Source organism: Corythoichthys intestinalis, chromosome 14 (genome assembly GCF_030265065.1).
Source record: "Corythoichthys intestinalis isolate RoL2023-P3 chromosome 14, ASM3026506v1, whole genome shotgun sequence".
NCBI lineage: Eukaryota > Metazoa > Chordata > Actinopteri > Syngnathiformes > Syngnathidae > Corythoichthys > Corythoichthys intestinalis.
In genome coordinates, this window is record NC_080408.1 from 2,589,071 (window position 1) to 2,603,802 (window position 14,732).

Sequence of the window (14,732 nt, forward strand, 5' to 3'; positions counted from 1 at the left end):
AACATCCTGATAAACCTTTGAATTCATTCTTCCATTAATGACTGCAAGTTTTCCGGGCCCTGAGGCAGCTAAACAGCCCCAAATCATAATGCTCCCTCCAACATGCTTCACTGTGGAGATGAGGTGTTGATATTGGTGAGCTGTTCCATTTTCCTCCACACATGACATTGTGTGATACTCCCAAACAATTCGACTTTGGTTTCATCAGTACACAAAATATTTTGCTAAAACGTCTGTGGCGTGTCCAAGTGCCTTTTTGCGAACATTAAATGAGCAACAATTTTTTTGGACAGTAGCGGGTTCCTCCGCGGAGTCCTCCAATGAACACCATTCTTGGCCATAGTTCTACATATAGTTGATGTGTGCACATAGATATTGGACTGTGCCAGTGCATGGACTTGATAATGTACATTAAGTCTATGGCCAGTGATTTCTATAAGTCTTTAGCAGACACTCTAGGTTTTTTTTTGTTAAGCTCTCTGAGTATTCTGCGCTGAACTCTTGGCGTCATCTTTGGTGGATGGCCACTTCTTGGGAGAGAAGAAACAGTGCTAAACCCTTTCCATTTGTAGACAACTTCTCTGACTGTTGATTGATGAACATCCAGACTTTTAGAGATGGTTTTACATCCTTTCTTTATACGCTATACTTTACTTTTATACAAATCAACAATCCTTGATTGCAGGTCTTCAGATAGCTCTTTTGACTGAGCCATGAGGCACATCAGACAAAGCTTGTCATCAAGACAATACTTAACAGTTTGTGTTTTATAGTGGGCAGGGCAGCTTTATATCACTCACCAGTGATTGGGCACACAACTGACTTAAATTGTTTGGTAAAATTGGTATCAATTGCTCTTTAAGTCCCCTTAGGCAGAGGGTTCACTTATTTTCCCACTTCTATCATTGTTTGCATGGTATCCCCATTAAAATATGAAAACCTATAAATGTTTGGGTGGTTTTAGTTAAAGCAGTTTTTTTTATCTGTGTGATTTTGACAAAGATCAGATAAAATTAGATGTTGATTTTTTGCAGAAATGTGAGAAATTCCAAAACATTCAGATACTTTTTCATACTTTAATATACTATAACCTATTAGATGACCATATTAGGCCAAAAATATACCAGAATCATTGAATCATCGTCTAATTGGTATAATGGAGTCATGTGATTATTGTTGCTGCGTCTGATTGGTGAGACTAGGTCAGAATAGGGATCCTATAGTTAAACATTTTCCATGATAAAAAAAAATTTGAGCTCCGTTATGAATTCCACACCCATAAATAAGCAGCTGTCAGGCCTTAAAAAAAGTAAGTACCCATAATAATGATGAGTTCCATCCATTTTTCTATTGATTCCTCCGCTGTTTATAGCAATTGCTTGCATAAGTGTCTGTTGAGGTGATAGTGAGTCATTGTATCTGTTCTGTACCTCGCCATGTGTTCTAGCCTTTCATTCATCACTCTCCCGGTCTCGTTTTGGTGAACTCCAGGGTCTCCGTGGAGGACGACATTGATTGCAGCTTTCCGCAAATAACACTCTCCCTCCTTATTCCAGGTAGCCACTCAGGTTGTCGTTGCTCTTGTGTAACAGTGCAACGGTTTGCGGTTCAAAACCGAACCGTACGGTTCGCCCTGTACGGTTCAATACGCCTTTATGAACCGCTCCTTTTTGGTTTTGCAATTACAGTAATTTATTCCGAACGCTTGTGGAATGGATTGGTCAAACTGTGTGCCTGTGTGTGACGTGAAGCGCCGCTGTGGAGAAATTCCCGCCCCGCGAGTAAATGTCCAATCGCTGTCAAGCACCTGTGTAATAGGAGGCGAGTAACGCACCTCTCTCGCTTACGAGCGAGGTGAAAGTGAAACAAGAAAGAAAACAAAAAAAGTTATGGTGAGCGGAGGAGTCGACAGACCGAATTTTGAGGAAGCACCGGCTTCTTTCAAATCTGCGGTGTGGCAACATTTCGGTTTCCCCGTGGACTACAATGCAGACGGAGAGAAAATATTGAAAAAAATAAATAAAACAATTTGCAAGCATTGCTCAGCGCTTGTTCCCTATGCTAACGGCAACACTTCTAACATGACTCGGCACCTCAGCCGGGATCACCCACAGACATCGCTTTCTCAGAGCAGGACAACCCCGAAGATGACACCAGTGAAAACACACGGGTCTATAGAAGAGGTGTTCCAAAAGCCTTACAATATCAGGTCAGAAAAACACAAGAAAATAACCCACGCAGTGGGCATGTGCATTGCAAAAGACATGCAACCATATTCCGTGGTTGAAAATGCGGGCTTCGTTAATTTAATTGCAACGCTTGACCAGCGTTATATTGTTCCCTCGCGGACATATTTCGCCAACAACATAATCCCCGACATTTATGAAATGGCACGCAAAGCCATCGAGGATGATTTCGCTAAAGCACATAGTTTCGCCCTAACCACTGATAGTTGGACGTCCCGTGCTACAGAGTGCTACTACCTAACTGTGACGGTCCACTATAATTCATACCTGTCAAGTTGTCCGGTCTCGTCGTAATTTGTACACGTGAGCACTCATTTTAAAATGTGTACGCCGTACGTTACGTTCAAAATCTGCACGTTTTTCGTGCATTACGTTTTTTTTTTTTTCATCCGTTCGGATTTGGTCACCGTTTCTGCAACGAGACAATGTTTTTAATACGTTGGATGAATGCCACGAGAAAAGTCAGACACGGAGAGGGAAGAGTGTTTGTTGAGACGCTGTAGCAAACGCGATGCTAGGTGGCTCCAATATTTCCTGACTTAGCAGACAGCATACAATCTACGCCTAGATAGCTAATGCATATAGAACTACATGCGAAATGACAGACTCGGTAGCGTTAGTAAACAGCCGCCATTTTAGAGCAGTAAACTTCTCATAAAGGCTCTGTTGTAGTAAACCTTACGAGCGAACCTAAGCAACTTTTAATCCATAATACTCCTAAATCGGCAAAATCTTGACTTGAGTCTATCTTTAAAGGATGAAACAGTTTTAAAATTTTCACCTGTCCAAAGTAGACGAAAGGGAACTAAGGCAAAAACGGGAGTAATTTTATCAACTTTAATGGTTGATTCACAACATTAAATGACCTCCAAACATAGCAATAGTTTTTTTTTTGTTTTTTTGTTTTTATGGAAAAAAAAAACATGAAAGGTATCACCAGTTACTTTGTCAAGTAACTTTTTTACTACTGTGTGTGTATTTCAGTAGTCAGTCACTACATTTGCCAAAGAGCTAAGAGGCATTTTAACAGTCGAAAATGTTTACATTTTAAGTGTTTATTTCATTTTTTAAAAAGCAAAATAAAAGCAGTTTAAAAAAAAAAATTAAAAAAGCAAAACGCAAACCGAAACCGAACAGAAACTGTGATCCCAAAACCGAGGTTCAAACCGAACGATGGGCTAACTGAACCGTTGCACCCCTACTCTTGTGCACACGAACTTTGAATTCCTACTCATCTGTCATTCGTGAATCAATTGTCTAGAAACTTGCTAGCTAACTCTTTATTTGACATTGGGTTTATAAGACTGTCATAAGACCATTTAAAATTATGACAAAGCAGGGTTCGTAGAGGTTTTCTCAAGTTAAAATTAAGACTCTTTAAGACCTAATCAAGACCATTTTCTAAAAACTTAATGTGCATTTCACAGCCATATGGACAAAAATGAACTAGGGCTGTCAAATTTATCGCGTTAACGGGCGGTAACTAATTTTTTAAATTAATCACATTAAAATATTTGACGCAATTAACGCATGCACGGAATGACCCGCTCACGCATTGCCTCTAACAGATTACAATGACGCCGTTTATGCACATTAAGAGTGAAGAGAATGGCACCAGCCGCTTGGGGGCAGCGCCGTTCCATACTAAGGTTATTCCTTCTAATAGTGGGAGAATTAGTTGTTGTGAGACGTTTATGCTGTTGCAAATGATCAGGATTGTAATCAGGCAACTGCAGAGCTTGCTGATGAGCTGATCATTTGATTCAGGTGTGTTAAAGGAGGGAGACATGGAAAAGGAAAACAAGCTGGATTGCGGCTCTCGAGGACCAGGGTTGGCCACCCCTGATTTAGAGGGTGTTTTGAGGTACTTAAAGGGTGAATTCTGACTTATGCGGAAATCCGGGTTTCATCGCTAGCCCAGGAACGGAGCTTGTTTGTGAACCGGGGACTACCACTGTTTGTACCATTTTAAAAAAAAATGATGAACTTGCCACAAATTGCAAATTTGGTACATTTTTAAATGGTTAATTAATGATTAAGCACATATTTGTGATATTTCTTTAAACAATAACTCACAATTGACTATGAATGCTCATTTTTTAGTGTGATTGAACATTCGTTCGGCACTCCCAATCAAAATGGATTGTGGCCCACGACAAAAATGAGTTTGACATCCCTGCTGCATAAATTTGGAAAAAGTCTGTTCTACTAACCTGAGTTACTTTCTCAGTGACATGGTGCGTTCTGCCCATCAATTTGCACGGAGGCAGGATTTCTCCCGGAGGAAGTGACATAAAAGCATCTGATTTGGAGTCCAGTAAACTGTGGCTCACCTGTTGTGCGGGCACAAACAACAAACACATGAAAGACATTTGACATGACTATACAAAAAAAAAAATCATGACATTAGAGCCACTCCAAACTACGGGTGCGACAATTAGGCGTGTGCCGGTTACCGGTTTCAAGGTTTACGGTGGTATGAAAAGGTCACAGTTTCAAAAACACTATAATTTTCCACCATACCGTAGTATGTTATGAGCTATTTTTTATGTCCCAAAAATGTTGTGAAAAATCCGTGGATTTGAGCGGCAGCGCTCATCCCTCCCCCTCCGGTTGTTGCTCTGTCCAGTCTCTATCGGTGACACTTCTCTGTCGTTGTGCTGTCGAGTAGACACAATGGCTGAAGGTGGTGAAACTACACCTGAGCTTTTTCTCCCCTCAAAAAAGATAAAGTCCCTAGTATGGGAGTACTTTGGCTACTGTTTCGAGGAAGAAGGACAGCAGGACCTCCAACATGATTTCACATTAATGCGACCATCGTCCATCACGTTTTAAAATAGTGTCACTGTTTTAAAAGAAAAAAAAATCATCCATTGGAATAGTGTCTGAGTTAGCTACCTTATGCAAGTAGCATTGCTGTCTACCCTTACCGAGGGGACACCATGTGGGGAGGGAATACTTAGTCACCCAAAGAGGAAGAGGGAAGATAGGACAGATAAGAGTGTGTAAAAGTGTGAGTGTGCAAACAATGTTAGTAATGTGTTATGGTTATTGTTAAAGTGCCTGTGACACGATTAAAAAAAACTTTTTTTGCATTATTATTGGAATTAAAATCATATTTTGAGACGATTCGACTATATAGAACAATTTGGCAAGAAATTAGTCTTTTAATTTGCTGTTTAGCTCCTCTTGTCATTATAGCGCTCTAGCGCCTCCATCTGCGTCATGACGTCGGCGGAGTAGTGATTTCAGAATTCAGCCCAATGGAAGATGAAGCGTTTTTCTGTGATTTTGGTTCAAGTGTGGATCTTTCAAACGATATTGTCTAACCAGAGCAAGCCTGTGGCATCCAGCCTTATATGTTTCAGTCATATTTGGAGCAGGAAAATTCAGAACGACAACAAACACGAGGTTGATGACTAGAGCATACTGTAAAATGTCATCATTGTTTTTTCTCTCTATTCCAATATATTTACAAGATATTCTTTGTATCTAAGTCTTTTACCTCGATTGCTAAATAAATGCTATGGTCATGACAAAAACAGTCTTGTGCTAAATGGAATATGAAATTTTAAAAAGGCATTTATTCAGTACATTCATTCATTCAGCACGGCTAAATTACTGCATAATGGTCAAAACTGCTGACTTCTTAAACCTCCCGAACGTTATTTTATGCCACTGGAGTTAGTTGTCGTTTCCCTCCCGGCAACTCAGAGACGGAGGAAAGAGTGTAAACAAAAGAGGAGTGTGAGAGCTAGGCTACATGCTAACCTGAAACCTGAAAACGAAAAATCACACAAAACTACCCTGGCTTATATCACACATGGTGGCTGGGGTGATAGCCTTCACCGATCGGCCAGTCCCCAGTGGCGAGCAGGTTTTGGCTTGTCACTACCCTGCTTAGGCACCGGCAGGAGTGCTTGTCGCCGAGACGCAGCTGGGAATGAACGCCGAAATGGCACATTCTCGGTGGACAAACCGGCCGAGCCCAAGCCGCAGATAGTGCTCTCTCGGCGGGTACGCGAAGAGGGCCGAGGGGGGTGGAAGTCTCGACACATTCGAGAACCATAATGCCAGGGTTTGCGGGCAGCAGGGGTCGCGTTAACCGAATATTTTCCATTGTTGCCCGTTTTTTTGCAACGGTGACGGAAAAAACTAAAGTTCATCTGTCATTTTGACAGGTTGCAACTCACACCTCAGACCACAGGGTGGCGAGTGAGCATATTAATTAGCTATTGTCTCTCTTGATGCATGACGTCGTTGGCCTTACTCGGAAAAATATCAAGGCAACTCAGTGTCCGAAGTTTCTTCAAAAAGCCCCAAAACGACGATGGTGTTGATAAAAGAGGTGAAAAAAGAGGGACTGATGCAGTGAAGGATGACAACGAATCAAGTCAATCGCCGGTTCACTCCTCACCGCGGCGAGCAGTTGAAAACGCCGCCAATTACCAAGAAGGACAGAATTGGTAACACGGTGAAAGCGGGATAAAGCAAAAAAAGCGGACCAGACTAGCCAGAGCCTGAAATTATTTCAAGGAAAATATGGAGGGTGCCACCACAGTGTGTACTCTTTTTGCTAAGCTGAGCTCGCATACCACAGTAGCACGTCGGCTATGAACAAACACTTGACGCGCCGTCACCCAGGTGTATTTCGGAAGACAACAGGAAACAACAAGCTAGCGGATTGTAAGTCCATACAACCTTCTAACGATTTTTTAAAAATTTGGAAGTTGCCTTTATGTGCGTCGTATCAACGTGCATTTTTATTTAATAATAATAAATTTAAAAAATTGCATATATATTTATATATATATATATATATATACACATATATATATATATATATATAAAATGGAATTATATAATATTTTATTATTATTAAATGTATTAGGATCATGGAAGAAAAGAAAAAAATATATATATATACATCCTGTATATACATAATATAATAAAAATATATATGGAAACACAGTACTGGCCTGGTTACTGTAATCCATGACTGCATTAATGTTCGTTACTTTATATTATAAAGTATTATTGTTTATATACATATAGTGACTGCATCAAGATATAGTCATTTTAAAAATTTAAGTGACGGGTAAAAATAGATTATGACCGGATTTTTATGACCCTGTCAGTCAAAATGACAGACAACGAAAATGTCTAGCGCAACCAACCTCTGAGGAGGCAGGAGGTATGGACCCAAATGCAGGAAAAGGGAAGCGAGGCAGATACACCACGCAAAAAGTATTTAACTCATTAACTCCCAGCCATTTTCACCCTTCACTCCCGGCCGTTTTAATGGATTTTGACTGATTTTGCAAGGCCCACAGAAAATTCTGTTCTATTGCTACTGTATATAAACATGGAACCCACCAAAAGAAAGATTAGACTCTCTTCTGCAGAAAATTTTTTTTTAGTTCATATCTTTTTCCATTCTTTAGAAATCAGCATTAGAAAATAGCTTAGTTTGAACAATTTTCCAATTTCTGATGAAAAAACAGAAATTGAGCTTTTTGTGAAAGCATACATATCAAACATAACTTTGACTTGAAAACAGCTATTTTTCGCTTATGTGACATCCCAAGCATCTGAATAATGTTTTCGTTCTCCAAAATAACAAACAACAAGACAAATAGAGCTTTTGATCGCAAAGTAACAATTTATTTACACATAACTAAACTATTGAACTGTTGAACTATTTGCACACATAACAACGGAGAAGGCTCTCGGCTGCTCCCGGTTGAATGAGGTGGCTCCCAGTAATCTGATGAATCTGGATCAAGATCGGTCTCACTTTTTTCATCATCTTCATCATTGGTTTCAACCTCGGGCTAAGGAACAACGCAACGTGAGCTCCGCAGAACGCGTGTGGAACCTGACGCTGTTGTGGACGTCACCGTGCGTCTCATCAAGAGATTTTTTTTAATCCTTCTTTGACGATGGTTTTGTTTTATTTTCAAAACAGTCCTCCAGTGTTGTTTGCCTTTTTATTCCGATTGCTCCCCACCTTTTTCTCAAGTGTCTTCACAAGAACTTCCGTTTCCTGACTATTTTACTTCACTTCCTTTCTTGGCCCGAGATGAGTTCTTACCAAATGCGCTACTGACCTCTAGTGGCCAGTTTTTTTGCTTTAAAATGGGTTTTGAGCTTTGTATCTTAGAATCATAGGAACCTATAGATGCCTCTTGTAAAAAAAAAAAAAAAAGGCAAAAGATGTATAAACATTGTTTTGGGACACTGAAGCAACTCAAAATAGAATGTATTTATACTTTTTTTGAGCAAATGAGTAAATTAAAGCCAAAAAAACAAAGTATAAGCAAAACGACCGGGGACTCCAACAACTCTTAAGTCAAACAAAAGTCAGGGTACTAACAAAAGACTGGTATCAAAAACTTACTAAGGCTGAGGAACAAGAGGGCTGCGACGTAGGAACGGACAAGAATTAACGTTGACGTGAACATGCACTTTGACAATGATGCAACAAGGAGTGAAAAGAAATATACACACACAGACAAGGGGTAACAGACAACGAGGAACAGGTGAGCGGCACAGGGGGATGCAGGTTGGAGGATACACTATGAGCAGTCACAACAGGTGAAATCAATGTGCAATCACAGGGACACACTAGGAGGTAACCAACACATAGATGAGAGCGTCGGCTAATGGAAGCCACCTCCTTGTTAAAACGTGTGCTATGATCCCAGTATTTGACATCATATAAAACACATAGTTTAATCACTTCCTTGTCTGTCCAATGGTCACTCCATTGTCATACTTGTTTTGCCCATTCATCTTTATGAAACCCAGAAAGGCTCCCGCCACTCTCCCTGGTGTAGCAACAAAAGCCTGCAGCATACTTGGCTGGCGTGACGCGAAAAATAAACAAATTAATCCACAAAATCAGATGGAGCCGCAGTCCTTTTGCATACACTAGTATGGCTGTATAGTGAAGATGATGTCTCCGGTTAACGTCACATTCGCCTTCTTCCAAAATCCAAGACCGTTGCCGGAAGTCTCTTATTTTCGTAGCGCGGGATATAAAAAATAAATTTATCGATCGCTTCTGCACACATCCAAATGGTCCAGTTCTTTCAGGAGCATAAAATACTGTGTGTAATATGAAATAAACATGCTTTTTTGTGTCACAGGTACTTTAAGGTTAATTGATGACACTATTTTAAAATCAAATCATGCCTTGTGAATGATTGACCATCAACTTTTTCCCACATGCACAGTCTTCTTTCATTACCTGACTATTGGTCCTACAACCTACATCAGTGTCAGATGTCCCAGCAGGTGCACTGCTCTTTCTATTGGTTGCTTTAGTTGGAAAAAACAAAGATGGGAGAGCGAAATCAATTAATAAGCAGAAGAGACTTCCAAAGTGCTGCTTTAATCATTAGTGCCCTCTTGTGGCTGTTTGTGATGATTGACAGCGGTGCAAAGCATAAAATTTGTATTTTTCTCACCTGAAAAGCTGTGTCGAAACTGGAGCGACTTTTCACAGTAACTTTGCTCATTCTTGATATCATCCAGCGAGGAGGAAAGTTTTAAACTCCCACAGCTGCGGAATCAAATAAGCAAGTAGTTACTGTCTGTTCCAATGGATTGGGCGTCCGTCACATAGCACTGAGTTCCCCACCTCACGTTGCTTCTTTCTCCTTGGTGAAGGGAAAAGATACCATCATCGCACACTCCATATAATTGTTTGCATTAGTCTAACACATTCATCTAACTGTTGTTTAAGCAGACTCCACTACATGCCCTTTGACACAGTAAAGTGAATCACCTTATCCGGGCTAATGAGGGGGAGATGAGAAAGAATGGTACAGGTTCTCGTAGGCACCGTCTAACTGTTTGCATTACTCTAACACACGTAATATAATTTATCAGGAAATAGTATCATTTTCATATCTACAGTAGGACTGCACTACTAATATAAAATAAATAGCACACCATAGTTTAATGAGAAGAAATAGAAGAGATACACAACGCCGTCTTATCACAGAAGCCCAACGCGTGCGTCATGAACAAGATTGATGCACCAACTCTTGCAATCAGCTCTCCCAGCAAACTCCAAGGACAAAGCACTTTGTCCTAAAACAAGTACAAGCCAGCCCGGACAACAAAGTTGATAGTGGGCGTCCCATCCGCGCACGAACCTAAGCCGCCCAAAACCGGCCACAGAGGGGAAAACCCAAAAGCAACGCCCAGACACACCTTCGGACACACCTTCAGTATGGCCCGCTTTATCAAGGACTTTAAAAAGACTGGACACTGAGATAACACAGATTTTGCTGCTCGGAAACATGTATCCTTGTTTTGGATCCAGAATTGTCCCTCCGTCGTCTGTTTTTTGCCTTGTTTTTGACCATTGTCGACGAATAAATTGTCAACCTGCTTTCGGCGAGTCTTTTTCAAACTTTTGAAACATGGAGTCAGTAAAAAGGGTTAAAAATAAGAAGAGAACGCGCAAAGTTCTGCCTTCCCGGTTGGCGCGAGCGGAGGCAGCATCTGCCGAGCGGCACTTGTTTTGGCTGTCGCTGTTTCCGTGCGTCTTGGCCAGGGGGTCCAATTTCAACATTTCAACATTTGCTAACAATAGCACCACTATGTTCATAGCAGTGGTGATTGCTAAGACTACAAGGGAAGCTCAGCTTCCTCCAAAATGTCAAAGCGTAAGCGATCAAATGTATACTCTTGTGTGTGTCATTTACTAAATATGTGCTACATCGCGCTCAACTTTTGTTCAGAATTAGCTTATCACTGGTTACGATGCGGCTTGCTTTTCATTCACTGTGCCCGGATCCGGTGTCAGCTCGCCAGATTCACATAGCAATCACACCCTCTGAACGTCAGTGCGCCAGATGCGGCCAAAGTCATCAATCTGACAGTCCAAATCAGGGGTGGGCATTACGTTGATCGCGATCGACCAGTCGATCGCAACGCTAGTGTGGGTAGCTCGCAGCATCAAAAAAAAAAAAAAATTTTTTTTTAAATTTTTTTTAAAATGTACATTGTTAAGAATTCTTCAAATAGTTCAGTAATTTCGCCGTTTGATTCATTTATTTAACGTGTAGAGTCGCGCTTTTATTTTGGTGACGATGCGCAGTTTCGCGCTTCCGGTTTCTTTAGTCGGCTCTTACACGCAGTGCAGAAGTCAATGATGATGTGAGTATGCATTTAGACTAAATAGTAGGCGCTGCACATAGTTTGTGCACATTCCCCACAAACCTAAGTGACGGAATAGTTATAATAAATGTGGTTTTATGTTCGTTTTTGCCATTCGTTTTCACTCGTAGTTTTGTAGCTGTTAGCTCGTTTTAGCGGCTAACGAACGTTAGCATGCTATCATAGCTCATTATGTAGCATTAGGATAATTGATGTGAGTGGTGAATGTTGTCATTTGATGAGAGTGAATATGCTAATGTTCAATATAATTCGTTTATTATAGTTAAATGATGCAGGTGGTGATTTAATGTGGAAATGATGGAGTTTTGATTTAATATGGATAATATTGGTAGGACTGTGGATGTTAATCAGATATTTTATTTTATTCAATAGAAACTGCTTGTGTACGTTTATACACATCTGCACGTGAGCCATTAAAGAAGTTCAGTTCATCCGACGACTCCTGTGCTCTCTAATCGGAGCCACCTCTGATGGTCAACAACTTCCGATCAACCAGTAAAGAGTAGAAATCTTCTACATACATAGTTAATTATGTTATGTGAGCAAACATAATTTACCGTCCATTTTTTATTTATATTTTTTTAAATGTACACAGTTATTTGTGTTTTGTGAGCAACATAACCTCATATGTTGCTCACAAAGCATAATTACTGTAACTGTACATTTAATTTTTTTTCTTTTAGTTCACCCTCCTCTCTTAAGGTAGATCGCAAGAGGTTGTCTCATTTAAAAGTAGATCTTGGAGCAAAAAACTTTGAGCACCCCTGGTCCAAATGATAGGTTACGCACTGGTCTGGGGCGGACCGTGTAAACAAGACGCGCTAAAAATCTGAAATTTTTAAAGGTCGGCGTGTGACGTCAAAACAGTGCGCACCCTGAAATCGGGCGTCAGCTTCAACACTAAACAGGAGAACACGCAGGATTCATGACACATCATCTCGGCGTACAGCAAATTTTTATGGTAAGGGCTTTATTCAAAGTCATAATTGACTTTTAAAGTCACTGCTTGACTGTTAAACAAGTTATTCAATCCAGCGTTAATAAAATGGCCAGTGTATTCAAGTGATCTGCCATGTGTGCAAGTAATTCAAAATTTGTTGCATACCAACATATGGAGGGAGAAAGCAGTTACTCTTTGTCGCTGTAAATGTTTCAGTGTTTGAATACTGTTAGGGTCTCTGTCCCTTTAGCCCTGCTCGTCCTCCTTGTGTTTGTGTGTGTATGTCACTGCCTTGATTGCACATATGGGTGAGCCTGGGACCAGGTGCCGCTGACTAACGTCAGCAGCTCACTTAAACCGGTCCTTGGCCTCACATCATATCCAAATCAACAACTCAACTACGTGACTTTCAGCTAACAAAGAATCTTACTGAGCTCATTTTGTTTTATTTCCCTCTTGATCCTGCACTGCTTGCCTGCCAGAACACCGGTTTAATCACCAAACTGCTCACCAGATTCTTCAGACACTATCTGCCACTCCCTCTCATCGTGAATAAACTCTTGTTACCACTGCCAGTTTTCATCTGTTTCTCTGCTTAGGTCCCTTGTCACCCCAGAACCTTAACAAATACAAAATGTTGTTTACAGTCTGAAAATGGGCTATCTTTAATGTGAAGTTGCTTGTGTTACTATTCTATATAAATGTATATATGCATGAAGAAATTCATGTCACCTTCTTATCATGGAAGCCCAACGTGTGCGTCATGTAACTGACTGAGCAAGATTGACGCCGACATCTACAAGCCCACGTCTGCACTACCAACTCGCAATCAGTTCTCCCAGACATTCCAGAACAAATGGCGGGGCGACCTGTCCCAACACAAGGAACACCAGAGAATGCCCGATATCCAACTGCTTGCACGACTGACAAGATTCCAAGAGCCCCTTTGACGCAGAGGTGGCAAAATCCACAACCCTCGCTGCCCTGACAACAGTAACTCCCAAATCCTCCTGTCCAATCCACAAACAGACAATAATCCTAATATTAACATTATACATGTTGATGTTCCAATTCCCAAATATGTTTTGAAAAAAATAAAACCCATCCTGTTAAATGGGATTTTTTTTTTTAACCCATACACCTCAAAATAACACATTTAAGAGCCATAATTGCAATACCGTGATACAGTGGTAATTTTGCTTAAGGTTATCATACCGTCAAAATCTCATACTGGCACATGCCTAGTGACGACCCTAGTTTTTACCTTGTGGTGGCACATGGAGACCCCACGGGCAGCTCAGCTGGTGTTAGCGGTGCCAAAGTTCCAGCGTGGGGGCGTCTACCCCTTCTTTCACCTTCTGCTCTCATTTCCCATTTTGAGGCCAAAATATCGCCTTCTCTCATCTCGGTGTCCCCCTCACTTTGTTGCCTAGCGGTCACGAAGTTGTCCGTATCTCCTCCCGCTGCTCTTTGCCATCTTCCTTCCTCTTCAGCCTCTTCTTCATCCCACAGCAGCAACTGGGATCCAGCCTCCTGAAGCTGCTGCCTTTCGGGGAGGGACAGCAGTTTTTCCAGGGCCACCGACTCGTGCCCCAGGGGAGGAATGTCGCTGAGTTCTGCGTCCTGCGTCAGGACGCTCACGCCGGGTTTGAAGGAGCGAAGGAGGACATGGAGGCGTTGCCTTCGAGCTAAATGAAGAGGAAACACCTTGAGCTTGCGAGTAAAGGCACAAAAGTTAAACCTCCATGAAGTTGGCCCCCCATCCGACACAAATTTATATAAAATTGATGTCAATCGTGTGTGTGCTCCAGCGGTTTAAGAGTTTTAGGTCATCCAGTGTCCACACCAATTGACCCAGAAATGTTACCTTTCGTGTGTCCTGTAAAAACTGTGTTACCACCACAAAAAAAGGTAAGTTTAAGCAGCATAATCTTACCTGGTAACAACAGTGTACGTTGCAAACAGTGCTATTGAATTCTGGATGACCCAAAAAAGTAATTTCACCATCAAATGTGATCTGATCTTTGTCAAAATCACACAGATGAAAACACAGTATCTGCTTTAACTAAAACCACTCAATCTTTTTCGGTTTTCATATTTTAATGAGAACATTATGCAAACAATGACAGAAGGGGGAAAATAAGTAAGTGAACTATCACATTTAATATTTAATGGCCCCTCCTTGGGCAGCAATAACTACAACCAGACACTTCCTGTAGCTGTAGATCCGTCCGGCACATCGATCAGGAGTAATCTTGGCCCATTCTTCTCTACAAAATGGCTGTAGTTCAGTCAGATTCCTGGGATGTCTGGCATGAATTGCAATCTTCAGGTCATGCCACAGGATCTCA

The 14,732-nt window shown here is 41.1% G+C and overlaps 1 protein-coding gene and 1 long non-coding RNA gene across 2 annotated transcripts in view; one reads left to right on the forward strand and one right to left on the reverse strand.

Moving 5' to 3' along the window:
- Positions 1-14,732, reverse strand: part of LOC130930380 (potassium voltage-gated channel subfamily H member 6-like) — a 71,441-nt gene that overhangs the window by 39,577 nt on the left and 17,132 nt on the right. The window contains exons 4-7 of the mRNA XM_057858295.1: positions 13,646-14,069; positions 9,719-9,813; positions 9,499-9,569; positions 4,460-4,579 (exon numbers count right to left, since the gene is read on the reverse strand). Of these exons, the coding sequence (XP_057714278.1) occupies positions 4,460-4,579; positions 9,499-9,569; positions 9,719-9,813; positions 13,646-14,069 (710 nt within the window). The remainder of the gene's footprint in view (positions 1-4,459; positions 4,580-9,498; positions 9,570-9,718; positions 9,814-13,645; positions 14,070-14,732) is intronic.
- LOC130930381 (uncharacterized) lies at positions 11,374-13,158 on the forward strand. Its single transcript, XR_009067050.1, has 3 exons — positions 11,374-11,420; positions 12,286-12,402; positions 12,864-13,158. It is a non-coding gene; the product is annotated as an uncharacterized LOC130930381 (long non-coding RNA).